General features: G+C 40.6%; 13 protein-coding genes across 13 annotated transcripts; 8 read left to right on the top strand and 5 right to left on the bottom strand. All coding sequences in view use genetic code 12, as the record gives it.

The window, feature by feature from the left end:
- Positions 1–776: 776 nt before the first annotated feature.
- On the bottom strand, positions 777–3,340 carry TBF1 (Tbf1p). The gene has a single exon (XM_064916968.1). It carries the CDS (start codon positions 3,220–3,222, stop codon positions 859–861), a length of 2,364 nt encoding a protein of 787 aa, XP_064775206.1. The 5' UTR covers positions 3,223–3,340; the 3' UTR covers positions 777–858.
- Positions 3,341–3,973: 633 nt separating this feature from the next.
- UGA1 (4-aminobutyrate transaminase) lies at positions 3,974–5,621 on the top strand. The gene has a single exon (XM_064919891.1). It carries the CDS (start codon positions 4,069–4,071, stop codon positions 5,482–5,484), a length of 1,416 nt encoding a protein of 471 aa, XP_064775205.1. The 5' UTR covers positions 3,974–4,068; the 3' UTR covers positions 5,485–5,621.
- RJT20DRAFT_147793 (uncharacterized protein) lies at positions 5,622–7,137 on the top strand (the record flags this gene model as incomplete). The annotated part of the gene is made up of 2 exons (XM_064918939.1): positions 5,622–6,515; positions 6,669–7,137. The coding sequence occupies exons 1-2, from the start codon at positions 5,758–5,760 to the stop codon at positions 7,135–7,137; spliced, it is 1,227 nt and encodes a 408-aa protein (XP_064775204.1). The 5' UTR covers positions 5,622–5,757.
- Positions 7,138–7,238: 101 nt separating this feature from the next.
- RJT20DRAFT_37385 (uncharacterized protein) lies at positions 7,239–8,698 on the top strand. The gene has a single exon (XM_064919890.1). It carries the CDS (start codon positions 7,328–7,330, stop codon positions 8,294–8,296), a length of 969 nt encoding a protein of 322 aa, XP_064775203.1. The 5' UTR covers positions 7,239–7,327; the 3' UTR covers positions 8,297–8,698.
- A 339-nt stretch (positions 8,699–9,037) lies between these two features.
- Positions 9,038–9,653, top strand: RJT20DRAFT_127271 (uncharacterized protein). The gene has a single exon (XM_064916967.1). The coding sequence runs from the start codon at positions 9,101–9,103 to the stop codon at positions 9,323–9,325; it is 225 nt and encodes a 74-aa protein (XP_064775202.1). The 5' UTR covers positions 9,038–9,100; the 3' UTR covers positions 9,326–9,653.
- Positions 9,654–10,658, bottom strand: RJT20DRAFT_127269 (uncharacterized protein). The gene has a single exon (XM_064916966.1). The coding sequence runs from the start codon at positions 10,602–10,604 to the stop codon at positions 9,777–9,779; it is 828 nt and encodes a 275-aa protein (XP_064775201.1). The 5' UTR covers positions 10,605–10,658; the 3' UTR covers positions 9,654–9,776.
- A 469-nt stretch (positions 10,659–11,127) lies between these two features.
- Positions 11,128–11,859, top strand: VMA7 (H(+)-transporting V1 sector ATPase subunit F). The gene has a single exon (XM_064919889.1). The coding sequence runs from the start codon at positions 11,163–11,165 to the stop codon at positions 11,538–11,540; it is 378 nt and encodes a 125-aa protein (XP_064775200.1). The 5' UTR covers positions 11,128–11,162; the 3' UTR covers positions 11,541–11,859.
- Positions 11,860–12,739: 880 nt separating this feature from the next.
- On the bottom strand, positions 12,740–13,516 carry CHS5 (Chs5p; the record flags this gene model as incomplete). Its single annotated transcript, XM_064921498.1, has 1 exon — positions 12,740–13,516. A coding segment is annotated over one exon (777 nt), but the record flags the coding sequence as incomplete, so codon positions are not given.
- Positions 13,517–14,931: 1,415 nt separating this feature from the next.
- RJT20DRAFT_134414 (Rpd3L histone deacetylase complex subunit) lies at positions 14,932–17,412 on the bottom strand (the record flags this gene model as incomplete). Its single annotated transcript, XM_064918317.1, has 1 exon — positions 14,932–17,412. The coding sequence occupies one exon, from the start codon at positions 17,410–17,412 to the stop codon at positions 14,932–14,934; it is 2,481 nt and encodes an 826-aa protein (XP_064775198.1).
- Positions 17,413–18,671: 1,259 nt separating this feature from the next.
- Positions 18,672–20,564, top strand: RJT20DRAFT_37369 (uncharacterized protein). Its single transcript, XM_064919887.1, has one exon. The coding sequence runs from the start codon at positions 18,778–18,780 to the stop codon at positions 20,161–20,163; it is 1,386 nt and encodes a 461-aa protein (XP_064775197.1). The 5' UTR covers positions 18,672–18,777; the 3' UTR covers positions 20,164–20,564.
- A 708-nt stretch (positions 20,565–21,272) lies between these two features.
- LAP3 (bleomycin hydrolase) lies at positions 21,273–23,187 on the top strand. The gene has a single exon (XM_064919888.1). The coding sequence runs from the start codon at positions 21,400–21,402 to the stop codon at positions 22,942–22,944; it is 1,545 nt and encodes a 514-aa protein (XP_064775196.1). The 5' UTR covers positions 21,273–21,399; the 3' UTR covers positions 22,945–23,187.
- A 230-nt stretch (positions 23,188–23,417) lies between these two features.
- Positions 23,418–26,155, top strand: COG4 (Golgi transport complex subunit). Its single transcript, XM_064916965.1, has one exon. It carries the CDS (start codon positions 23,431–23,433, stop codon positions 26,116–26,118), a length of 2,688 nt encoding a protein of 895 aa, XP_064775195.1. The 5' UTR covers positions 23,418–23,430; the 3' UTR covers positions 26,119–26,155.
- YTH1 (cleavage polyadenylation factor RNA-binding subunit) lies at positions 26,156–27,192 on the bottom strand. The gene has a single exon (XM_064916964.1). The coding sequence runs from the start codon at positions 26,983–26,985 to the stop codon at positions 26,275–26,277; it is 711 nt and encodes a 236-aa protein (XP_064775194.1). The 5' UTR covers positions 26,986–27,192; the 3' UTR covers positions 26,156–26,274.
- Between the last annotated feature and the right edge of the window lie 216 nt (positions 27,193–27,408).

Raw genomic sequence — 27,408 nt, 5'->3', positions numbered from 1 at the left:
TTACGAGCTCGTAATATTTTTTACGCTGTCTTTATGACTTAAAACCAACTTTTAGGGTAAGGACCACGACTTGGGGTGTGCATTAGTTTGAAATCGAAAGGCTAAACTCTGTTTAAGAGAGCGACGGCTTAAAGCTGTGAACCATAGTTTCCTCCCTCACCAGAACCGACCGACTGGGAGTGTAAAAAAAAAAAAAAAAATAGCTCCCATGACACGGGAGAATTGCATAACTGCAAACAAGTGGCTTAGAAAATAACCCGTACCAATCCATATCTCAACTTGCAACCATTCCTTTATCTATTATCACAATTAACATCATATTCTCTTACAGGGTTTCTTGCTATATTAAGAATTCACACATTTGCTGATCTAATTATTAACACGAGGGATGCAAAAAGTTATTTTTTGCAAGCGAACCAGATATTTTGTGGCATTACCCGATCTGGAACATCAACTCGTCTAGTGGGATATTATTATCGAACATCTGTGGTTCAAAGAGAGGTGGATGGCATTAATTAAGGCAATATCCAATGGATGCAGCAGTCACTTAATGTACTGATGAAGGTATTATTACTGAATTCAGCGAAACGCTCCCGGTGAAATGGTGTCTTGTGTAAATGTGTATTGGGGATAGCTGCAGTTTATGCGTTCCAGATTGGGGAGCTCCTTGATGGTATAGTTAGTCATGGATCAGTAAGCGTAGTTTCCCAGGCTATTCCAGTAGTCATGGAGAACCTGAAACAAGGGGCAGTTTTTCCCTACGGTAAACTACAAGTATTCCCCGCCACACTCAAATTTATTATAACGTAAAATCTAGTATAATTATTTTGTTATCTTTCCCGAGGTACATTAAGTAAGCTATTGTTGATCACCTTGAGGCTGTGACTCCGGAGCTGATTCCTTCTGCTGTTGCGGGTTTTGTTTCATATTTGGGACTGGTGCAGCTGCCGTTTTCTTGCTTCTGGAAGATTTTTTACTAGACTTCAGCTTATCATCTCTCTCTAGATCTCCCGTCACCCTTTGTAAGTATGCAGGGACAGGGAGACCACTCTTTAAGAAGAACATCTTCCAATTTCTAGCCTTATCTTTCAATTGCACTTGAGTTCTATTTTTTAAGGCTTCAGAAATCTTACCACCGTTACCAAATAACTCTAGAATGGTCGACCATTGGGGCCCCTTCAACTCCAAGGCGTGTCTAAGTGCTTTCTCCTCTTCTCTGGTCCACGGTCTTCTCTGTAAATTCCTTATGCTGGAGGATGGGTTTATCCTTAAGTGTATCTGTTGCTCCTGTATTTCGGAAGGTAATAATGCACTTGTGATGTCATTTATCTCTTGGGTTCTCAATGTACCGTCCCCAGATGCAAGAGTGTTTGCAACTGCAGATGAAACTGTAGAGCTGGTAGAAGTTGTCTGTATATCTGTCCTCGAATGGTCAGCATTCAACATAGCTTCACTATGAGGAGTATTGTTTTCAACTGTATTTTTGTGGCTTCTCTCTCTTGTTGTTCTGCCCTTCTTTCCCCATATTAAAAAGCCCATATTTTTGGAAACATAATCGAAGAGATCTTTCAAGAAGGTAAACCATTCGTACTCTTCACTCAAACTTCTTTCACCCGAGTAACTTAATAAAGTCTCTTTTCTAGCCTTACAGCGTTCTACGAAGTCCAGTTCTGTAGGTGAAAGCGCTTTCACTCCTCTTCTTGATAATAAAAGTTCTTCGATACCTTCTGGTAAAATATCTTCTAATATCTCTTCTTTAGATCTTTCTCCTGCTTCAATAGCGGAAATATACGCCTGTGTCTTCAAATCCAAATATAAAACAGCTTGGGGCTTCAATAGCTTACCGATGCTTTCTCCTATTGTTGTATTCACGCCACTCTGTAAACTCATGTTGTTAGATCCCATGTTCGACAACGCATTTGAAGGATCCAAGTTGTTTAAAGGGCAGAAAACATCCAAAAATGACTCGTTCAAGTAGAAAAAACCCACTTCTATAGTACCCAATGTAGCTGCTAAGAAGGTAGCTAAGTTCACTTTTCTCAAAGTCGACTCAATACTCTGTTCTCTATTTCTGAACATGCTAGGTGTCTTCTCACCTTCCTTCCACATTCCTGGAGCTAGATGCTCCACGGTTAAAAAGGGGTCTTCTTCCGAATACAATCTTTTGGTGAATTCGAATAAGGACGTTAAATCACGATACGTCGCACCCGCTGGAGTTTCAGGATTGGATGCTAAATCAATGATTTTTTGATAAGGGCCAAGTGCAACGACTCTTAATAATTGAGTTGCCAAGTTATCTAAGGTAGGCAAAGTATTGATCAATAATTGAATTCTGGGAGGCAAGTAGTCAGCTGCCACGATTGGCAATGGGAGGGCAGCCAAATGAGCGTGAGCTAGTACAGCCAAGGGAGGTAATTGACTTGACAACGCGTTGTAAGCAGCGAGGGCTGAATTCGTATTTAGCAATTCAGAATTAGCCGGTACAGTAAGACCATCATGAACTACTGATTTAGAGTCAGTCTTTTCCTCGCCATCGTCTTTACTTTCTTCTCCTTTTTCTTCTTTTTTGTTGGTGCCTGTAGCCTCTCCCAACTCATTCGCTATCATTGCTAAGTCCTCCTTTTCGTTCACTACTATCTCTTCACTTTTGGGAGTTGCTTCTACCTTGTCCTGGGGTTCTGATATATATGGTTCTTGTGTGGGTATGTCAGTATTTGATTGTTGTTTCTCAATATCTGGTGCCAGTTCTGCCGGATCGGCGGCTGTAGATTCTTGGTCTTTGGAAGTCTCTTCCTCGGGAGGGTTACTCATTTCTCTATGATGTTCTTCAATAGCCCTGTCAAATTGCAATTCTAAGTCAATTTGAACATTGTTATTCTCTACCTTTTGCTTTTTATTATCGTTAGTCTCATCTGAATTTTCATTTATGTCATTACTTCTCTTTCTGGTTTTCTCCAGTTCCTCGCTAGTGACGTCAATCTTTTCTTTTACTTCAATTTGAGTCGATGATTCCTCGCTATTGGATTCTATATGTTCGCTGTTTTCTTTGTTTTCTATTATCTCGTCGATTTGCATTTCAATATCGTCTCCATGCTTTTTTGCTACTTCTTCAGCTGCTGCTTGGTTGTTGTTTTCATTGTCTTGACCTGGCAATTCGCTGCCTGCTTTTCTCGTTTCTTCAACCGTCTCTTCAGGAGGTCGTATTTCGTTATCCTCGGCCATCACTATAACCTAATTCTCTTAGCTATTGGCGTCTATTGTATCCTCCATATCACCAGATAAAGTTGTCTTGTTTTGGTTTTAATTTTTTTGAACCAGAAGAGCTGTGTATTCTCTGCAGGTGATGCTCTTCACCGAGTGTATAGTGACAGAAGTGAATTTTGCAATCATTGTGTGACGATAAGTGTAAGTGATGACATATATGTGAGAGGTTCAGATTGGTATATGTTGAAGACACCGTTGTGGGAAAATTAAGAAGAAGGAACTACGTGCGGGAGTGTTCTTATTTGATATATCTATTATGTCTATAACTATAACTATAACTATATCATTATCTAAGTCTCGACCTTTATATGGTAAATATGCACCCAAAATATATGCTCCGTAAAATGTATGCTCCGATTACCTAATAGGTAATCCATAGTAGTGGAAAAAAAGGCTATTTGGTATGGTACGGTGTACGCCCACATTCAATTTGGGCTCTTACGAAAACATGCTGCAAATCACCAAAATATGTCTAACCCGCTTAAAAAGCTCCCTCTCCATACCTCCCAACACTAATGGGTTCATAATACCGTTCACACTACCCCAAATTGCCTTGCACTCATCTCTTATCCATGGAACTCAGTTCCCGCCCCAACCCAATTGTCGACATTGAGCTAAGCGCACTGCACCTTCCTATTCCGATATGCGACGGCGTCTTACCCGATTTGGACAACCCGCTAACCATCATTTCGGCCTCGATGGACCACGACTATTTAAAGTTGGTGGGTTCTCCACAGATTTGGATTGCTATTGAAATAATTTGAATTCTTTCTTTTTATCACCATCATAATAGTAGGAACGACGATGTCTATCTCCGCCAAATACTTTCCAGACGAACCAACTGCTCCTAAGGTGGTTACCACCGAGTTCCCGGGCTCTGTCTCTGTTAAGGCTCAAAAGGACCTTGCCAAGGTGTTTGATGCCAGAGCCGCATACTTCGTAGCTGACTACGAGAAGTCTATTGGTAACTACTTAGTCGATGTGGACGGAAACGTCTTCTTGGATGTTTACGCCCAGATCGCCTCCATCCCATTGGGTTACAACAATCCTGCTTTGATTGAGGCTGCAAAATCTGACAAAATGACGAGAGCAATTGTTGACAGACCAGCTTTGGGTAATTTCCCAGGTAAGGACTCTGCTGAAATTATTGCTGACGTCTTAAAGGTGGCTCCAAAGGGTCAAGACAAGCTCTGGTCCGGATTGTCTGGTGCAGATGCCAATGAATTGGCTTTCAAGGCCACCTTCATGTGGTACCAGGCTCAAAAGAGAGGTTACACTAAGGCTTTCTCTGAAGAAGAAAACATATCTGTCATGAAGAACCAGGCTCCAGGTTCTCCAGAGTTGGCTATCTTATCTTTCGAGCGTGCTTTCCACGGTAGATTATTTGCATCTGGATCCACCACCTGCTCTAAGCCAATCCATAAGTTGGACTTACCATCTTTCAAGTGGCCAAAGGCTCAATTCCCATCTTATAAATACCCATTAGATAAGCATGAGGCCGAAAATGCTGAAGAAGACAAGAGATGTTTGGCAATTGTCGAGAACCTTTTCCAAACTTGGTCAGTTCCAATTGCTGGTTTATTGGTCGAGCCAATTCAATCTGAGGGTGGTGACAACCACGCCTCTCAAGAATTCTTACAAGGTTTGAGAGACATTTCATTAAAGCATGGTGCTCTTTTTATTGTAGACGAAGTTCAAACGGGTGTAGGTGCTACCGGTAAGTTGTGGGGATACGAACACTTCGATATCAACCCATTGCCAGACATCGTCACATTCTCCAAGAAATTCCAATCCGCTGGCTACTTTTTCCACGACCCAGAAATCGTACCAAACGTTGCATACCGTCAATTTAACACCTGGTGTGGTGACCCAGCCAGAATGATCTTGGCTGGTGCTATTGGAAAGGAAGTCCTCAAACATGACTTACCTGCCTTAACTGCCAAGGTCGGAGCTTACTTATACTCCAAGTTGGAAGCTCTTCAAGCTAAATACCCTAAGTACATACAAGACTTGAGAGGTAAAGATAGAGGTACCTTCATTGCCTGGTCGTTAGAAGATGGTGCTGCTAGAAACAAGTTTTTGTCTGATATGAAGACTGTTGGAGTCAATATCGGAGGATGTGCTGAGGAATCCGTTAGATTGAGACCAACCTTGGTCTTCGAAGAAAAGCATGCTGATATCCTTGTTGCTGCTATAGAAAAGGTTCTTTCCGGTTATTAACCGAATGTAGGAATAGGTTTGTATCTAAAATTGATAATAAATACTAAGGTTGTTCTCGATTTACATTTTTTTCGCAGCTAATCTTATCTCCGGTGTTCCTCTTTTGGCCATTGGCGGCAAAATGTAAAAATCGCAATTGCAACACATCAAGTGATTTATTGTTAATGAATGTCATATGGACAAGACAAGCGCTTAATCATAAGGGATTTATTGTGAAGGTGGATATTATATTGACATCAAGTGTGTATAATCAAAATTTGTTAATAAACAAAAATGCAAACATTCGGCCATCGTGATCTTATTCTTTATTTCCTCATTGCCTCTGTGTTTGTCTTGAAGGACCATGGAGTTCAACAGTACTTGAAACTTCTTGTTCAAAATTCATGCTTTTTATGTATTCAACTTCCCTTTGCATTCCTTTCAAAGAGATATTTGAACGCTTTTCCATACCAATCGAACTTCTCGCAGAGAGCCACCGACTTCGAGTTTATTGTGGTTGAGGTGTTGAAGTATGGATTTCGTTTTTTGCAGCATCACCACGTAGCAAAGGTCTTCTTCGATGGAAGAGTCTTTGAAATCCTCAATAGAATAAGAGGCTTAAGAGAATACAATGATGGATTAGGAGATGTTGTTCACACCAATTTTAAAAGCGAACAAGAAGAAACTGAAGACTTAAAAGGTATTTGGATATACTCAAAGAGCAGAGTTAACACTCAACCACATGACGTTTTGGTGCTCTATATCCATGGCGGCCCAGGCTTTGGAATGGGAAATGCCCACATGTATTCAGAATACCTATCTATTTTCACTTTGAACCTACTTGAGCAGGGGTTCAACAATCCTGGTATATTTGCTCCTGAGTTTCCCCTAGATAGGTTTGATTCTTACCCACACCAAATGTGCACCATACTAAGATCCTACGAATACTTGATATCTATCTCACCGCCTGCTACTCACATCGTTGTTGCTGGTGATTCAACGGGGGCAACATTGGCTCTTTCTCTCCTTTTGAACTTGGCAAAGCCCTCCCCGTTTTTTTTTTTTTTTTTTTTTTTTCAGACTCTTTTCTCGTCTCAGAAGGAACGACTGCAAGTCGACACTACAACTCAGCTAGCAGAACACTTCATGGCATTGAGGAGACCTTCAGCGGCTATTCTAATTTCACCGCTAACCAATCTATTTAGAAATGACACCAATATTCCGTTGACAGGAAAGGATGACTACCTTACAGTCCCCATAGTAAAAGCGTGGGGAAACGAGTACATTGACGACACTGATCAGTTTCATGCAGAAGTAAACTACTACGATCCCGGTCAATTGAGAGATAAAGAATGGTGGGCAAAGGCATCACCCGTCTACGGCCTTTTAGTGAGTTACGGAACTGAAGAATTGCTTGAAGCTGATACTACCTCATTTACCAATACCCTCAAAGAAGCTGGTGTAAAGGTTAGAGTCGACAGACAAAATGCTCAGGTCCACAACTGGGCCATACTCAACTTCTACACTGAAAGATTAATTGACCACAGAGAAGAGAGTTTACAGATATATGCTGCTGTCGTCTCTAGAATGTTACTTTGGAATACAAACAGCTATTTTTCTCCTGATGCCAAGCACCCTACTAGAATTATCACCATAGATGAAGACCATACTTAAAATTTTTCAATTGTGGAGCGGTGTCGGCATTAGGTCGAAAAAAAATAGTTCGATCGGTTTTATATTGAACAAATGGATAAGATGTAATGTTTTTTTATTATTCCTTGCTAGTCTCTACTAGCTAGCAACTTTTGACACGTTAGAATATAGAAGTGTCGTTTCCTAGTATCAGTAGCATGAGAAAGTGGATATGGTAGATATTGGATCATCAACCATAACTGATATAGGAAGGGACATCAAAAATTTCATCAAGAACGAGTCAAATGCTTCCTTTCTAGCTGGAGGTGTTGCTGGGGCAGTCTCTCGGACTGTAGTCTCCCCATTTGAAAGAGCCAAAATCCTCTTGCAGTTGCAAGGACCTGGCTCAAATCATGCCTATAATGGAATGTTTCCCACCATTTTCAAAATGTACAAAGATGAAGGTTGGAAAGGGCTCTTTCGCGGTAACCAATTGAATTGTATCAGAATCTTCCCCTACAGCGCTGTTCAATTTGCAGTCTTTGAGAAGTGTAAAGAGATAATGTTGGCCAGAAGGCCAGACCACAGAAGCCAATTGAATACTTCTGAGAGACTCATTGCTGGATCCATGGGTGGTATCGTTTCTGTGGCTGTTACTTATCCTTTGGATTTGGTGCGAGCAAGAATAACCATTCAAACTGCATCATTATCGAAATTGAACAAAGGAAAGTTAGCTAAACCACCTACTGTATGGGGAACCTTATCCGGCGTCTATAAATATGAAGGTGGTTTCAAAGCATTATACAAGGGAATTGTGCCAACTACATTAGGTGTAGCACCTTATGTCGCTATTAACTTTTCCTTGTACGAAAAATTGAGAGAATACATGGACCAATCGCCTAAAGACTACTCGAACCCTATGTGGAAATTATCCGCTGGAGCCTTTGCCAGTTTCGTAGGCGGTGTATTGATATATCCGTTAGATGTCTTAAGAAAGAGATTTCAAGTAGCCAGTATGGCAGAGGGAGAGTTGGGTTTCCAATACAAATCAGTGACACATGCGTTAATAACCATGTTCAAACATGAGGGTTTCTTTGGCGCCTACAAGGGTCTTACGGCAAACTTATACAAGATCGTGCCGTCTATGGCAGTTAGCTGGTTATGTTATGACACCATGAAAGATGCCATTCATAAGTGGTAAACATGAGTTATCTAGACTCGAAAATCCTGTGTTTAGCCCTATATGCCAGGATTTGCTCTTAACGCTGTACGTTCCAATGATGGCTACAGTTTCTACTATACATACACAAACACTAGATTTTTGTCATCACTATCTCATAACAAGTACAGCAGAACAACATATTTATTCCACATTACCAAAATAGAAAGCAAATATCATTAATTCCACATCTATCTGCTCGTCTTCTATTCTTACCCAAGTAATAATCTCGTCAATAGGCTAACTATCCTTTGATATCGTACCATAAGCTATTTCCTTTGCATCTTAACAAAAAGCAGTTCCTTCTTGAGCGACTTGAAATTTATTCCCATATACTACAATACATATATATACATATATACATAATACAAAGCTCGATGCCATCACTGCCATCCCTGCCATCTGCAACAAAAATAAAAAATCCTTCAATTTCCCACAAATCCCAGAAATCTTACCATATCCATATTCTGTCTCTTACCCACTCCATTTTCTACCCCAAACACATCTCTCTCCCCATAAACTGATATCTTGCCAGATCATCCCACACGACTACCATGCCTCTCTTCTATATTTTCACGTGACCCCTGCATGCAACCAACCAACCACATCCTCTGAATTGGTGGTCAGTACTGGTCGTGCACTAGCTACCAAAAAGCTCATTGAACTCAGTAAACTTATGATACGATTTTGAGACCATTCATAAATGTTTTAATATAAGAGTGAAGTAATTGAACAGACGTTGTTTTGCAAAAGTCCAGTAATTCTATTCAACAAACCATTGACACAATGAGAGCCGCACAAACTTTATTAAACGCCGCCAAGAAGGGAAGCAAGGCCGGACCAGGTGTTCCAGTTGAGATGTACCCATTGTTTGCTGCTGTTGCAGTAGCAGTTGGTTCTGGATGTTTCTTCACTTACAGACACTTTGCCCACGACAAGCAATTGAGATTGTGGAAGAACCCTAACTTGTCGAAGTTGGACGAGGTCTTGAACGACAGCGAGAAGAAATAAACAGAAGGCATATTATAGTGCTAGGGACTCCTTAAAGGAGCTGGTACTAAAGACCCTGTAATGAAAAAGTTTTACTCTCGGAGAAAGAAACCAGTACTTCACCTATGGCTTGTTTATCTCAATTGCATGTTTTTGATATATTCCAATATCTATTCTATTCCGTCTTCCAATATGTTGGACCGCTGCTGTGTCTCTTAATTGTCCTTTTCGCGTTGCTGTATTGATTTCCCCAGGGAAATCAATGTTGAACGAACCAGTATTATTACGATCACCGTGGAATCCACTCTTTTTATTCCGTAATTTTAACGATACAATAAACGAATAATATTCACTATTGAACACCTTAACAATGAATGTAATGGTATGCGGTATATTTACATGTAGATATGTACAAGAGGAATGAAATATGAAAAGGACCCTCAAGGTGTTACGGGACCATTTGCGATGGCACCTAATCCTCTTCTTTGATATTGGTATAGTATTCACTAACCTCCGCCACGGCATCGAGCTCAGAGATGGCTCTATTGAAGCTCTTGGCGTATTCTTCAGGGAAGGGAACCTCGTTGTCTGCATCTGCAATCAAACTGGTTTTGGCATCCTTCAACTTGTATCCCAATTTTGACAAGTTGTTCGAAACTGCATTGAGCTCAGTAGCTTCTGTGATAATACGGAAGAGTTTTTCACCTGGATATTCATCTTCGTAATCTTTGAATTCTTCGACGTCTTCAGCTCCAATCTCTATAGCAACTTCTAATACGTCGTCTAAAGTCTCTTCGGCGTTCAATGGCAGAAAGATGATTTCTCCCTTCTTTTGGAAAAGGTAAGAACATGGACTCATGTTTGCATTGAATTTACTCATTGCTGTTTTGCACAACATCACTGTTCTGGCCTTGTTATCAGTATTAGCTGTTATTATGATAGCAACACCACCTGGTCCCACGAATTCGTATTGTACCTCTGTCAAAGATGGTCCATCTACTGACAATTCTCCCAATCCTCTCTTGATGGCATTCTCGATAATCTTCTTAGTAACATTGAGCTTCTTGGCCTTTTCCACCAATGTGTCCAACTGGGCATTAGCATCAGCTCCACCGCTTCTTACACTAGCCTCGATTTTCGTAGCAATAGCATATGCTTCTTTCGATTTTTTGGCGTCGTTTTTAGCCTTATCGTGTCTGATGTTGGCCCATTTGGAGTGACCAGCAAGAAGTGTTGAAGTACTATGAAGATTTCTTGTAAATCTTGGAATCAAATTCGAGCGCCTGAATATTGCGTGCATTTTTACCAACTTTCTCTTTCTGCCAATCTCTGAATGCCTTCAAACGTACTAACCTCAAGCCTTAAACTGAGTCTCTTTGCAACTACACACCTGGATTTTTCACCGCAGAGATCTGGAAAGATTTGAAGGATTTCACGTGACCACGCACGTTAAGAGCACAGCTCCATTGGATACAGTAGGAGAAAAAGTAGGAGGATGATGGATTTATGGAGATGAAGTATTGCTTCAAACAGGGGCAACAAGACATTGATAAATAGTAAATCTGACACATTGAAAAGAATTCAAGATATAATATGTAATGTAAAAGCTCAATGACACATTTTTTTAAGGAAGTTATCATCTCGTCTTCTCTTGAAGTAAAGAGACATAACGATGAGATTGAATCCTGGCAGAGAATACCGAGTGTGTCCCAATATTAACTTTATAGTATGTCACGTGCCTGTCCACGTGACTTTCCCTACAATGATTGAAATTAACCAATTCGACATATTGAAGATTCCATAGATAAGTATTGGTATTCTCCACGCTTGGTACCCATTGACACTGTAATCTGCTAATATGAGTTCTGCCAACGAAGCAATGGCTAAGCGTTCGTTGCTTGCCGCAATCGCTGACGAGGACTCGGTCACAGGGTTATTGTTGGCTGGTGTAGGACAAGTCTCCAACGAGGTGGGAAAGGAGACCAACTTCTTGACAGTAATCCCAGGAAAGACCACTGTTGAACAAGTGGAAGAAGCATTTGACACGTTCACCTCTGGTAGAGATGACATCGCCATTTTGTTGATCAACCAGCACATTGCTGACTTAATCAGATTCAAGGTGGACAGCTACACTAATGCTTTCCCTGCCATATTGGAGATCCCATCGAAGGACCACCCATACGACCCAGAAAAGGATTCCATCTTGAAGAAGGTCAGAAGACTTTTCGGAGAGTAATTGTAAACCCTTGTTAGAGAGAATGTGGATATACGCAGATGTCCGGACTGATATATACCATATCTCGATAAAGAACAGCGACGCTTGTGGCTACAGCGATGAAGCGATTGTAAACAAATTCCGTTTATTTAACATTATTATATTCATTTCATCCGGTTATTACCTTTGTTTGCCTCCAAGAGGCTTTCTAGTAAATTTTCAGATACATAGCATGTATTCGATTTCTAGCATAATAGATGTATTTACAGATACCAAAGCATAAAGGGTATATTCATGTAAGGATTATTGAATAATACACATCTACAATAAAATCAACGAGTTTACATATCGTTAAGTGGAGATATATTGTTTACTATAAATGTATTATACTCTACTCACTTTCTTTTGTTCTTCTTGTTCTTTTTCTTCTTATTTTTCGATGGTGTACTTGTGACATTGGCAGCTTCAGACTGTGGTTCTGGCGTCTGCTCTCCTGTTTCAGTTTCGTCTCCATCCTCCTCCGCTTCCTCTCCTTCGCCATCTTCATCGTCTTGATCTTCTCCAACTTCTGTTGCATCATTCTCTACTACAGGTTCGACATGGCCCAAATCGCCGGATTCATGTACCTCTTCAGCTACTGCCTCTGGAGGAACCTCGATTGATGCTTCCTCAACAACGGCTTTGTCGACTACTTCTTCTTCTCCTTCCTTTTCGATCGCAGATTCTTCGACTTCAGGTTCCTCTGCAACTACAGCACTTGTAGTTTCGGTTATTGCTGTAGGTACCACTATGTCCGCTTCCTCTAATTTAGATTCAATAACTGGTTCACTTGCTTCAGCTAAATCCCCGCTATCCAATTCTTTCAATTCTTCATCTTGTTTCACAGTCTCCTGTGCCTGTTCAATAGAAACTTCGGCTGGTGTAACTTCAATATCTTCCTCGTTTTCTTCCGGGATAGTTTGCTCAATAAGCTCCTTCTCTGGGAGTATGACATCCTTTTCTGGAAGTGGAGGGCGCTCGTCTTCCTCCTTGGATTCCGGTTCATGCTCTGCCGTCACAGATTCAGTTTGCTGGTTACTTTCTTCTGGTTGTTCTGGAAGTTCAGGGTGTTCCTTATCGACTGGAATAGATTTCACGGTGGCATTTTCTGCAGCAGTATGCGCAGACTTACTGTCTTTCCAGTAATTCTTAGCAAATATATCAGGCAAGACGCAATCTTTGACGTAGAAGTCTCTGACTCCGACGATTCTTCTTTCTCTCTCACACGCCTTCAACCACTCTGGTCTGACAATAGGAATATTCATATCACCTGCTTTAATGAACTCTGGATTTTGCTTGTTCTCTCTTGTACAGATAAAATGTGTGGTATCCACCTTGACCTTGTCTTGAGAAGGGTAGTTGGCACCCATGTTCTTCAAAGTCTCTTCGATGTCTTCTTTATTGAATTGGTCGTTGGCGGTGATATCGCCCAAACAAACTGTGATACCTGAAAGATCGGTCATCTTGTGTGTGGTCACCTCTATAGTCTCTGACAGATATACACCTGCGGTTGTATCCAAACGTAACTGGAAATTGAACGTTTTGTCGATAGGAAGACCCGACAATTTGGTGGTCTTATTGGACAAAGGCAGAGGAATAGCACCCAATTTCTTTCCATCTTTGAAAAGAGTTAAGTTCTTGAGACTGGCTGTTCCCAATTCCAAGGTATCCCATTCCAAGACACATGACGTTTGTGTTGTGTTCTTGACTCGTAACACTGGAGGTTCTGGAAGGTTCTTGCCGAAGGTATTGAGGATCTCGTCTTGGACCCGCTGAAACTGCCTAGCCTCTTCTGCTTCTGTTTCCAAGTCCTGATCGCACTTGATCTTGACGATTGAGCCCGCACGGACGCCATTGGGCAAGAGAATCGTGGGGAATTCAATGAGATGATGGTCTTTGGTCAATAACAACGCCAACGAGGCGTCTAATTTGCCGACTGTCAACGAAACTTCGACCATACTTCGGGGTTTCTGTGGAATTGTACTGAAGAGCTTGGAGCACGACAATAATACAACAATAACTTCGATTTGAGATTTCTAACCCGAGTCTCTAAATATCTTGTACAAACCTATGAATCGTCTACAATTGATAAACTGATCTCTATACAATGACAGTCCACTAAATCACACCTAACAAACAAAAACAACTCCGTAGTGTGTACTGTGTACTGTGTATTTGTTCACAGCCATTTTTCGGGTGAGGGAAGTGATTGGGGGAAGGTACACGACTGTGAGGTTGCTGCAAAGATTGGAGACTGCGAAGAATGCGAAGAATGCGAAGACTGGAGAGGCTGGAGAGGCTGGAGAGACTCCAAAGACGATTGGGGAGGACATTGAGAGAGGCAGAGAGAATGAAGAGTATGATAATAATAGTGAGTGTTGGAGATGGGCATGGATCTAGTTAGGTTTAAGAAAAAAGTGAAAAAACGGAAAAAAATGGGGGAGGAGTGGTGGATCGGTGGAGATGGTATTTACTACCTTCGGTAAGGTGTTTTACTATAATGGTCTTTTTGTTTGTCTGTGACTTTTCTTTTTTTCTTTGTTCTTCCTTTTCTAGCTAAGCAGTTAGAGGTGTATCTATAGAACGTAGTGTAGTGTGATTTCTGCTTCACAGAAAACCGGTAGAAGCAGGGAAGAAATCTGGTCGCAGGTAAAAGCTGACAGGGTCCTACCAATATTCAAATATTTGGGTGAACAGTACAGGAGGGAGATTTCAAGGAAGGTTGCATTGAGGACGTCTGTACTATATCGTAGTAGTCTCATAGTAGTAACTCGGGAACGAAATGAAACAATGCTATGACTTCAATCTGTGACATTAATCATTAAACATGGTTGTGAATTATCTAGATAAATAAAAATATGCTGTGTTTGTGGTTGTGGTATTAGATACAACGTGACTCGTGTACTACGATATTTCATATACTATCTTCTCAATAACTCTGAGTCAATTTGATTGCTGCAAATTTTCTGTTGGTGCCACTACACCCTAGCCAATTTAAGACAGTTCTTGTATTTTATGGTCAAAAAAGAATATATTCCATGCAGATCTTACTTTTCTTCAGTACATCGTACTACCATAATCTTTTGTCAAATATTATGAAATTTGACCAAATATCGTCGGAAATACAAACATAAATATTCATAAATTTATTGCCAGGGAACATGAAGTCATACGGATCTCATACACCCACCTATATCAATATTCACGAAATTAACACCTTCGTTAATATCTGTTTACATTTAAATATTCTTCCAGACTTACATATCTATATATATATTACAGAAATTTTCAAAAGAAGAGCAATTGCTCCAGCACTTTCAGCCTTCAGGCTTTATATCCCAATCCACTTCTTTATGACTTATTCACGCTCCTGTCATATTGAAATACCCATCGCCTTCAAGTCTTCATTGATTTCTTCATCGCTTGCACGCTTCAAGAGCAACTCCTCACCGGAAACAGGTTCATTGACCGAAAGAGGAGTATTGATAGCAGCTGGAAAGCCATGGAATTCAATCAATCCATTCAAAATACCAATTTGGTTGTTTATGCTATTACGATGCAGCACTAATTCAACTACAGTATTTTGCTTCAATGCTTTCTTGGTAAGTGGTGCGGCCTCGGGTGTGACGTTATTATACTCATGCGATCCATTGGCCAAGAGAGAACTCGAACTATAGCCATTAACGGCTATACCGTTCACAACTTCATCAACGGGGCCTGCCACGGTGACGTTGGGTATCAGCGGAATGGCCGCGAAATTGTAGTCTGGTACTAATTGGTCAACCTGATTACGTTCTTTGTTGATCTTGTACCAGAGCGAGGTAGTTCCTGTGATCATCTCATTTTTGGAATCGATTAACTTCTTCAAGAAGTCTTGGTGGATGGCGGTACGTGTAGCAATAGTTTCCTTGTCAATACATTTCAACTTGTAGGCCAAATTGGAATTGGCAAGCTTTAAGCTGTCTTGGTAAAATGAGTTAACCTTGAAGTAAATTTTCGAAAGTTCGGGGTGAGAACCTTCAAGACAGAGTTGGAGTTCCCGTTCTAACAAGTTGAGCTTGTCTTGATACAATTTGTCCCTTAACTCAGCAAATGCAGTTTCTATTGAGATGAGCTCTTCGATGGCCAATTTTCTTTGTTCATTGATGTCGACATCACTGAACTCATCGACATCATCAGCATCCTCTGCATCGGCTTCGTCATCTTCATTCTCTTCACCTGCCTCTTCCTTTGCCTTTTCGCCCTCATCCTCATCATCCACCTTATTATCACTTTCTCTCTCATCACTTGCTTTCTCTTCAGAGTCATCTTCTAGATCATCTTCCTTGTGACTTTCTTCATATTCTGATTTTGTGAGCTCGGTCTTTCCGTCTTCTGATAAGTTGTGGGCTTCATCTTCTTCTAATTCTGCAGTCTCTGGTGCTTCCAAATTCGTATCTTCGACTTCTTCTTCAACTTCTGCATCCTCTACAGGCGCGTCTTCGGTGGTGAGAGTAGTCTGGTCTTCAACAGACTCCTCATCCTTATCCGGTTTTATTTCATCAACTTGGTCTTCCACCTCATGGTCATTGTTCTCGGTTTCAAGAGCTTCTTTTTCGTCGTCGGAACCGTCTTCACTATCCTTTGGTTCAGGCTGCTCATCTGATTCTTCCGTCTTAAGCTTTTTATGTACTGAGCCATTGTCGTCATTCCCATGCCCTTCCTCAATATCTTCGGCATCTTCAGCTTTTCTCTTTAGGCTCTTAGAAGTAGAGGCAGATTCATCAGATTCCTTAGACAACTCGTCGTCATGCTCATCTTCTTCTTCCACATCTTCTTTGATCTCAACATCTTCTTTATTATCAGCTATAGAGTTAGCTTCTTCTTGGATTTCATCATTCTCTTCCGCATCTTCTATATCCTCGTCTTTCTTTTCAATCTCCTCTTCCTTGGGATGTATTTCCTGTTCTTCATTGGAGTCTTTGAGGTCTATCTCAATCTCATCATTTTGGATTTCTTCTCCTACACTTTCGATTTCCTCCTTCACGGCAATTTCTATATCCTTCTTGTCAACTCCTTCGTCTTCTAGATCGAGGTTATTCTCTTCTGCATCCTCAAAAATCGTTTCCTCTTCGCCGAAAGAGTCCAAGTTCAACTCTTTGTCGACTTCATCGTCTGCGATTTCGTCATCGTCGTCATCGAAGTCCGAGTCAACCTCTTTAAGTCTGGCTAACTCTGTCAATTTCGATAATGCCTGTAAATCAGAGACTTTTTCTGTGGATGTGTGGTCGTTGTCGTTTTCTTCCAAGAAGTCCATTTTATCAGTCTCTGCTTCGGAGTCGTCGTCTCCCAAGTCACTCAATTCGGAGCTCTCGTAGCTATCCTTGTTGTTACTATTACTGTTGATGTTATTTTTATTGGATGTTGTGGATGTGGAGACGTCAATGTTGCTATCTGTTATGTCGTTGAGGCTACTATCAATGTTGTTGTTTCTGGTATTGCCATTTTTGGACTTTTCATTGGCACGCTTGAGTCGACCGCCATCTTCCACTTCGATGTCATCCAAGGACTCACTCAATACCCTATTGCTGAGAGTGTTATCCTCAAGCTTCTGCTTCTGTATCGCGTCCTCGATGTCTTCGTCATCGCCATGTAGAGCAAGGTCGAAAGGTGGGGGCGATGTAGCTATATCTGTGAGGGGAGATTCCTTGTTGACGGTGATGTTGACTTGAGGCGGTGTGGACGATCCGTTTTCCGTGTTGTTTTCGTCGTTTTTGGTGGCGAGGTCACCTTTGGCCTGGGAGGAGTCTGTAGCGGTCCGAAGAGCTGGTGGAGACGCTTCGGACACGGCGACACCAGACGCTAGCTCAGTCATTTCGGTAGCAGGGAAGACAAATTCTCGAGCAAAAATGGACGGAACGGCAGCTACGGGCACTAGAGGCGAATCCGATGGTAAAACACTACAAAATCGGGATCTTTGGTGTAGAAGGAACCTGCTGTAATAAAATCTGTTCTGGCCGAGACTAAACTAGTACAGTTTAAACCTCAAATATTCCAGGATCTAAATTCGCACTTTCAGTTAGAGAGTTACGGCTATAAAAAAGTATGGTGGAGGGAGGTAACGGCTGGTATGGGTTGTATGTAGTACGTAGTGGGTAGTGGTAGTGGGTAGTGGGTAGAAGGTTTTAGGTAGTCTGTGGTATGTTGTTAGTGAGTGAGTGTAGTGTGTAGTGTGTATGTAGTATGTATGTAGTGTGTAGTATGGTGGAGAGTAGAAGAGTAGTGAGAATGAGTATGAGTGCGTGTGAGAGTGAGTGAGTTAGTCAGTAGTGAGTTAGTCAGTATTCAGTAATCAGTAGTAATTGTAGTAGAGAACGACCAAAGGTTATGACACAGGAATGAGATGTCAATGAGGCTAGTCAACGAGTGAAAGAACAATGGAAATGAGAATTGAGGTATGGTATGTACGCAAGCTATCAATGTATGTGTATAAATGTATGAGTATTGTGGAATGAGATTAATGTATAATGTATGAGTGAAGGGTGTACGTAGGGTGACAGTATACAATTTAGATTGTAAATTTGTGTAGGGTGTTTTAGATTACACATGACAAAAGACTAGAATTTTACTTCTATCCATATATGCTCCATGGAGTAGTTCTCGTATGTATACTGTCTTCAAATCTTTCAACTTCCATATATACTAAGATTATACGTTGACTATTGAACTGCTCTCGATTAACAATTACTGGGGAATCATCCTGAAGAAGGGTACACCAAGCGATGAGCTTACGTAAGTACTTACACACACCTTTTTAACAGTCAATACGGAAATTGAATATGAAACAATGGTTTCATTTTCAATCATTCATACTCATAAAATGACAAAAGCTTCAATTTGGAAACCTGGCTTCACTTTTACAGTCCATGTCTCTGAATTCACTTCTCCATATATAAATATACATACTCATATCTATACCCATATTACGACTCTTCCTCTCCCTCTGTCTCATTCTCTCTCCAAGTGTATTAGACTCTCACACTGAACAGTCTGCAGTGCCACACAGACAATCAACCTGCAGTTCGCATCAAATAAAATTTGTTTGTCTCATCTCGCGGTTGCAAGACTGGAGAGATGAAAAGAGTTGAAGAGAACTGTGAATTGGAGGAGGACTTAAACGGCTAAGACCTGACTCAGACTACATAGATAAGCAGAGACATATTTAAATAACAGAATTAAAATGTCCAGTTTTAGTTCTTTATTTGGAAGCAGCAAAGACTCGGGAGTCGACAAGGCAGTGGAGAATTTGTTCACCAGTTCTACCGATGGCCCAGTCTCTAGAGGACAATTGGTCAAGACTAGAACCGTAGTAGAAGTCCCAGAAATTCAACAAAATGACGAAGACGAAGATATGGAAGAGTCTGAAGATGACAGCGCCAGTGACGACGAGGAAGAGGACGAAGAGGAAATTCCAATAAAAGAGTCTAAGAAGGATAAGAAAAAGAAGGACTTGAACGAAGACTTGGAAGCAGAATACTATTCGAAATTATTGAAAGAAGATACCAAAAAGTCCGAAGAAGACGAAGAAGCCAGACAATCTGCCGAAAAATCGGGTAGTGATTCCGATTCTGAAGAAAAGGAGGAGAAGAAAGAGAAGGCTAGAAAGGCTACCAAGATCGACTTGAAAGAAACCGAGTTGGAAAAGGCCGAAAGAACAATATTCGTAGGAAATGTCACTGCAGAAGTGATAACTTCTAAGCCAGTATCAAAGAAGTTCAAGAAATTCTTTTCTCAATACGGTGCTATCGACTCCGTCAGATTCAGATCCATTTCGTTCGAGGGTTTACCAAGAAAAGTCGCTTTCGCCAGAAAGAATTTGCATAAGTCCAGAGACACCTTAAACGCATATGTTGTATATAAAGCCAAAGAGGACTCTTTGAAAGCAGTTCGTGAGGCAAATGCTTCGGTCTTTGAAGACTTCCACTTAAGAGTTGACCATGTTGCTCACCCGGCTCCAAAGGACAACAGGAGAACCATCTTTGTAGGTAACTTGGATTTTGAAGAAAAGGAAGAGACTTTGTGGAAATATTTCAACGGCAAGCTTGATAATGATGTCGAGTCTGTTAGAGTTATCAGAGATTCTAAGACCAATGTGGGTAAGGGATTTGCGTTAGTTCAATTTAAGGATACCTTGTCTGTGAACAAGGCACTCTTGCTCAATGAAAAGCCATTACCCGTTGAAAAGGACTCCAACAAGAAGGGTAGAAAGTTACGTATCACCAGAGCTAAGTCACACACCAAGCCATCCATCTTATCTCCAAACCACATTGACAACCAAAAGAAGACTTTTGCCGCAAATAAATCAAAGTCATTAGCGCAAAAGTTGACTGACCAACAGAAGACCAAGCTTGGAAGGGCCAAGACCATTTTGGGTAAAGCTGACAGAGCCACTGTAGGAAAGAAGGTTATTGTCGAGGGTCCAAGAGCCTCTAAGGGACAACTGGTAGTTGGTATCAAGGGCTTGAAGGGAAAGAATGGAAAGGTCAAGAAGCCAAGAATAAGAGACAGATCTACCAAGTTCAAGTCCGAAAGAGATTCCATGCAGAAGGAATTGAGCAAGAAGTAGATTCATTAGAGCATAAGATCGCTGGGCAAGGGGCCCAAGAAGTTCATAGACGAGATAAGAGGGTGTTTCATAAGAATGTAATTCATTCTTCTTTGTATAGTAGTCATCAATGCATCATATTTGATAATCAGCCGTGCTCTGTTAAGTTAGTGGAAAGGTTGTAAAAACTTGTAGTTACCTTTGTACCCATCACTGCAATGATCCAGAAGTAACAAGATAATCAATAACAGAACGGATTTAACCGATACCATTGAACCTTTGGCCTTTGCCTAGAATGCTTCCTTTGGTCTTCTAATCTCTATTGAGAAGCGCAATACATTTGAGAAGTATAAACCAACCAACTGTAAATCATCCATAGCCTTATATGTCATTAGACCCGTGCAAAAGCCGATGTGGAATTCTGATGAACTCCCAATAGGAACACCACTTATTCCTGGTTCCTATCATTAGTCTCTATCATTAGTCTCTATCAATAGGTCCTATCATTAGTCAGTAGTCCCTATCATTAATTATTATCTACTATTATACATCTGCTATCTTCTGTCACCTTAACAACTAGCCTCTAGAGCTCCTTCCCCACCTCCAATGGCTTAGCCAAAAGTGTGGTGTGACATATTGTTACGTTGTTACGTTATTACGTTGTTAATGACTGCGAATTGTTACTATTTACCATCAGCCACTTTAGACCGTCTCACTCACTATATGTTATAGGAAAGAGTCATAATTCTGATCCATACGAATATACCATTTTTACACACTTTCTCCTTACTATGTCCATTATCCCACCCTTTGCTTCATACCTATGCCCGTCATCGCTATTGTATCAATTGTGCAGTCGCCAGTCCCTTTGCCACAACTGCCCCTAACCGTGATCCGTATCCCGTATCCCATAACCGTTCCAGTACATTGTGCTTATCTGGGGAGCCGCGCCGATATGTGGAATAAGGGGGTATTATTAGATAACAGCACACTTCTATTATAAATAGACACTGCGATATAAATAGCCACTGTTACGTCTTTGTGGGGCTTGGTAGTAACTATTTGATTTGTATATAAATTATATAATATCGCTGTTGACATTTTTGGTGATAGTTATCTTTTGTCTGGCTGTGCCCTTATACTGGTTTATACTTGGTACTATCTATTAGCTACGGTTCTCGCCACAGTTTTCATTTGCAACTATTTTTTGCAGTTCTTAACGTTCGTACCACCCTTTAAACAACTTCTGTATTCACAATGGGAGCAAACGCATCCAAGGATGGTAAACATTCCAAATCGGCAAGAAAGTCGGACGACTTTAATGAGAAGGCCGACTACTCTCGCCAACCTGATTACAGCGAATTTCACCACTTGTTAAAGGGGTTGAACATCACTGAGTCAGACGAAGAGTCTGGTGATGATGACGAGGAAACTCCAGAAGACCAAAACCTCTCCTTTGGATACATCTCTCATTTGAAGCAGAATTTCTTCAAGAATGACAAGAATAAGGTCGTACAACAAGCTCTCGCCAAGAACACCATCGACTCTATTATCGCCAAATCTGACGTAGAGACCAGTGTTAAAGACCAATACTTGTTCAACGTAACAGTTGACACTATTGGCTCTCCTTCCTTCTTCAACAACCAGAAATCTTCTGGTAGATGCTGGATCTTCGCAGCCTCCAATGTTCTCAGATCTCATGTTATCAAGAACTACAACTTGAAGGATGACCTGTTTCAATTGTCTCAAGCTTACTTCTTCTTTTACGACAAATTGGAGAAAGCTAATTTCTTCTTGAAGAATGTGTTGGAAACTGCCGAAGAGCCATTGGACTCTAGATTGATCCAATATTTGTTCTCTAGCCCGGTTGGAGACGGTGGCCAATGGGACATGATTGTCAACTTGGTAGAGAAGTACGGTGTAGTCCCACATGAAGTCTTCCCTGATAACGCTCAAGCTATTAATTCTGGTAAATTGAACTACATTTTGACTGAAAAATTAAGAGAATTTGCTTTGGTTTTGAGAGAATTGGTCAATAAGAAGGCTCCACAGGTTTTAATTTACATTGTCAGATGGCAAATGTTCCGTCAAGTGTTTGATATCCTTTCGTTAACTTTAGGATCTCCACCATCTGCTTCGGATCCATTTGTTTGGCAATTCGTTGACAAGGATGGCAAGTTCAAGCACTTCGAAACCACTCCAACCAACTTCTACAAGGATCACGTCAAGTTTGACGCTGGCAAGCATTTCTCCTTGATTCATGACCCAAGAAATGAATTTGACAAATTATACACTGTGGACAGATTGAACAACATTGTTGGAGGTAAGCCAATTGAATACGTGAACACGGAAGTCGATGAAATTAAGAACGTTGCAATTAAGATGTTGAAGGACAATGAGCCAATCTTCTTTGGTTCGGATGTCGGCAAGTTTGGAGACAGATTGACTGGTGTCTTAGATGTCACCGCTTATGACTACAAATTACCATTCAACACCATTCTTGACTTAAACAAGGCAAACAGATTGAGAACTGGATCTTCTCAAATGACTCATGCCATGGTTATTACTGGTGTCCACTTGGATCCAATCACTGGCTTACCAGTTAGATGGAAGATCGAGAACTCTTGGGGTGATGAGGTTGGTGACAAGGGTTACTTCGTCATGACCGACGAATGGTTCAACGAGTACGTTTTCCAGATTGTCACTAGCAAGAAGTATGCCAGCAAGAAGACATATGATATCTGGAAGGGTAAGGACTTCAATGTCTTGCCATATTACGACCCAATGGGAGCTTTGGCTTAACCATATTGTGACTCTTCCCAGTACATGAACAGCAGCTTTTGATAAGCTTGAACTATCCCATCTCCAATCAAATGAACAAGGTGGTGAATCTATTATTATTATGTCTATTATTATATATTGTGCCCAAGTGAATAAACGACTACAAACTCATAAAACCCAATGAAATTTCGCAATAGCTGCAAATTTTTGTTCGCGTACAGAAACTCAAACTCGCTTGCACCACCTTTGATAGTAAAATGTATAGACCACAGTAATTATACACATACTTGGTATTTTCTCAAATTTTTTTTTAGTTTCATCCCATCTAACACCGTATAGCAATACATCTAGCGAATCAGATTGTCCTCTTTTTCTCTCATATACCATAATACACTGACCCCATATGACCCCATCTGACCTTATACTTAACAGTTTTCACAGCCAACGTTCCGCACAGTGGCCATATGCAGACGCCCTTTCAGATCAACAAGATTACAACAAACACGAATGCCTTTAACCAGAGACAAGAAGCCGGTGAAAAGTACACATTTTTCAGAGGAAGAAGGTACTGCAAAAGGAATAATGCAAAGGGGAACGTATGAAAAGTCGTCGTCGCTCTTTTCGTCGATCAACGAGTCGGAATTGGCGCGTAGACTCGAGGAATTGACGCTTTTGTATAAGCAGGCCACTAGTCCCAACGATTTGAACGATTTGATAACACTGATAGACGAGTCGACGGACAAAATCGACAGCGAGTTGAACTACTATGTGGCATTGAAGCAGAAGAAATTCCAGCAGGAAGTCACTAATATCGAGCTCAATCGTGCTACCAAGCTATCATCCACCATAACAAACTCGAACGAGTTGTTGAACATCTTTCAGTCCGCTAATGACTTGGGCCATTCGTTGACTTTTAAGATCAAATCGTTGGACGAGGAGATAGGAAATGTAAATAAAACGCTAGAATTTGTCTCAAATATTCAATTGCTCAGAAATAACATCAACCAAGCGAGTTATGCTATAGAGCATCAAAACTGGGAAGTAGCCGCCCATTGCATTCACACTATAACTTCAAGGCTTTCGAAAGAACTCATCAATGGAAAATTTGCATCTGTAGTTATCCCATCGACTGATATCCCTGAATTGCCAGAGGTAACTATCAACAGATGGACAGAACAATTGACAGAAGTTTTCAAAGTGAAATTTAACGAAGCAGCGAAGGCAAAGAACGTTCCTGAATTAACAAAGTATTTCCAACTCTTTCCATTAGTTAATAAGGAAGAAGTCGGTTTGAACTGCTATTCCCGTTTTATCTGTCAAATCATAAGTGATACTCTGAAAAATTTGATCACATCCACAGCCAACGTAAGCTCCAACGACTTGAAAGCAATGATATTCGCTGATATCACTGTGAAGTTGTTTGAAAGCATTTCAATGATGTTATCGCAGCATGGGCCCTTAATAAAAAAGTATTACTCATCCACCTATCCCAATGCATTAAACTTTGTCATCACTAAAATTCAGAATGAGATTGACACACAGGTTGGTATCATTGGTGATACTTTCTACGACACGAGAAGGTTAGATAAGTACTTCCAGGACATAAAAATATACAGCTTCCCCGTCCTTACTCAACGATTGAATGAACTCCAGGAGCAAATGAACGAGAATAGACTTCTGGAGGAGTTTGTGAATATGTCTGAATCCAACGATATCATTTCCATTGTTCATGTGGGGGACCTCATTAACGAGTTGGCTACAATTTTCCACCATTGGTCCTTGTATTGCAAGTTCATCACCAGCAAATACTTCAAGGACGATTGTACAGTGGGCGAGGAGTTAAAATTGCCTGACCTAATTCTTCACTCTAACTTTACCAAGAAGATCCATAACAAATACCTTCCTGCTTTCGAGACGCTATACATTTTCTATTTCCGTCGCTCGTTGGAGAAGGCTATTACCATAGAAGAATTCACTCCATTGGAGCCATATTTAACTGAATCTCCTCACAAAAAATCTGTCGCTCCCACTGAAGTGCCTTGCTCTTCTGTCATCGATGATGTAACGTTGGTGTTGCGTAACACTCTCATGAACGTTATGGACACTAGTATACCATCTACGGTAAAAAAATTCATAAGTGAAAGTTTTGCAGTAATTCAACATGATTTGATAAACGCATTTTTCATAAAGAACCTTAACGATAATCAGCCTCGATACAACCAGACACTTTCATTAATTTCGAATGCGACGTCAAGCGGAGGGCTCTTGAGTGGTTCTGCCAGTCCTGGAATTACCAGAAGTAGTACTCCGGAACCAAGTGGAATGGGATTCCTCAAGGGTGCATCGAGTGCTTTTGGAAACGTTGTTGCAGCGGGTGGTGCTTCTGCCATAGTCGGAGGTCTTCAGACTTCATCCAATAGCCCGAAACTTTTACAATTTATCTTGTATTTGAACACAGTTGCACAAGCGCAAGATTACTTCAAGAGAGTATTCGATGGCATACTCAAAAATGATAGGTACCTATCCAATACATTTCCCTTTGGTAAAGATAAGGAAAAAGTTGAATTGATCTTGAAAAACGAATTCATTGATCCATTCATCACAATAACAAATAAAATTATATCTGACAGTGTTGCGAACTTATACAACCAATCATTGAAAAACAAACTTGTTCAATTGATAAATGACCTCTTCCCAGAATCCAGTGACATTAATTACATCATTTACTCGTCCAATTCATTAAATGATACGTCTCTGTTACTCAAATTTACAATTGCATGGCAATCTTTAATTCGCCCGTTCATACAGACTTTGCATAAGACCTTAATTTTCCACAGGCTAATGAGGCTTCTAGTGGTCAATCTTGCCCACCTCATAGAGAAGAAATTGCTCGTCGTTCTTAAGAAATTCAAGATAAATGAATTAGGTGCAATTAAATTAGAGAAAGACTTGTCATACTTAATTAATGAAGTCTGCGAAGATAACTATCAATTGCGTGAAAAGTTCGTTAGGGTGACACAGTTAGTATTATTGGTTGGAATGGATGATGACGAGTACGACGAGAGCATCAAGCATGTCAACCAAAGCATCAGTAAACCGCTTGAGGACGTAAGCATCGAAGACGACGAAGCCGTAGGAATCAATTGGGTCTTGACTCCTCAAGAAAGGAAGCAAATCAGAAAAGCACGCATATAGTTGCATCAAAATTTAGATCTACACTTTTAACTCAAATATTTCGCATCAATATTCATTATTTTGTATTATACATTCTATGTACGTATGCTAAGTAGTCAGTAGTATAATTTAATATCTACTTGGTTGATAATTAGATGTTTTTCCAGCGGTGTTTGTTTATTCCAACTTTGACTTCTTGGTTGGGGTTCCCACTGCACCGTCCTCTTCCAAACTACGTTTCTTATTTGCCTTGTCTTCGCCTTCTTCAGCCTTCTTTTTTAATTCTTCGGCTTCCTCTTCGGCCTTTTTGGCATCTTCTAATATCTTCTTCACGTCAGGCTTTATTCTTAACCGTCCTAGTACTGTGTCAAACTTAGGGTGGGTGAATTCACACTCTGAACCCTTAGGGCAGAAACCCGTCAAGTACAACGGACACAAAATCTTTCTTACGTGTCTCTTTGTACAATTAGGCCCATCTGGACAGAATCCTTTTTCATAATTAGGACATTCTGGGATTTTCAGTTGGGGATCGATATGCAAATATAAGCATTCTGGAGTTTGAGTACAGAAACCATTCTTGGAGAAGAACAAGCACTCGGGCATTTTTCTTAAGTTATATTCGTGTAAGAACTCACAGTGGTCATTTTTCTTGCACAAGCCTCTCAACCAATGCTTGCACACTATCTTGTTGTTGTACATTTGTGAAACATGTTTATTCGGGCAATTGTTGCCGTTTGGGCATGAGCTTGCACCCTTCTGTGGAATGTAGAATTGGCATACTGGCCTGTCTGGATCCAAACCAAAATTGTATTCCTTTCTCAAGAACAGCTCAAACTTGAAGGGCTTTTTCTTTGTATCTGGATGTAGTATAGGGTTAAGATGCAACATGTTGTGCTATGTAATTAGGATTACTTTTCGTTTCGAAGTCCAGCTATTGGATTTAAAAGAACAGTTTTTCTAGATAAAGCAATTGGAATTTCCTATTCAAACGAAGTCGGCTATATTTACCACACACAAATGAAATACAGCAATATTCACAATGTAGAATCTGATCTCAATGTCAGTATCATTAGAATACATAAACATTTATAATCCATAGATTAATAATTGAATCTTCTTAAATTTCGATGAATTGATATTGGAGTGTATGTAAGTGCTATTGAGAGAGTAGTGTAAAGGCGAAAACAAGCTGTCATACTTTTTGCAGCAAACGGTGGATTGTTCCGTAGAGTTCATTTCAAGTCTACGAAGGTACTGCTGCTTTGGCTGAAAGAGGGGGAGCGGATGATGAACTTAAGAGGACCAGTAATT

The sequence above is a fragment of the Scheffersomyces xylosifermentans genome (assembly GCF_036884685.1).
Source record: "Scheffersomyces xylosifermentans strain CBS 12540 chromosome Unknown RJT20scaffold_3, whole genome shotgun sequence".
In the NCBI taxonomy this organism is placed as follows: domain Eukaryota; kingdom Fungi; phylum Ascomycota; class Pichiomycetes; order Serinales; family Debaryomycetaceae; genus Scheffersomyces; species Scheffersomyces xylosifermentans.
This window is presented reverse-complemented; position numbering and strand designations above follow the sequence as displayed.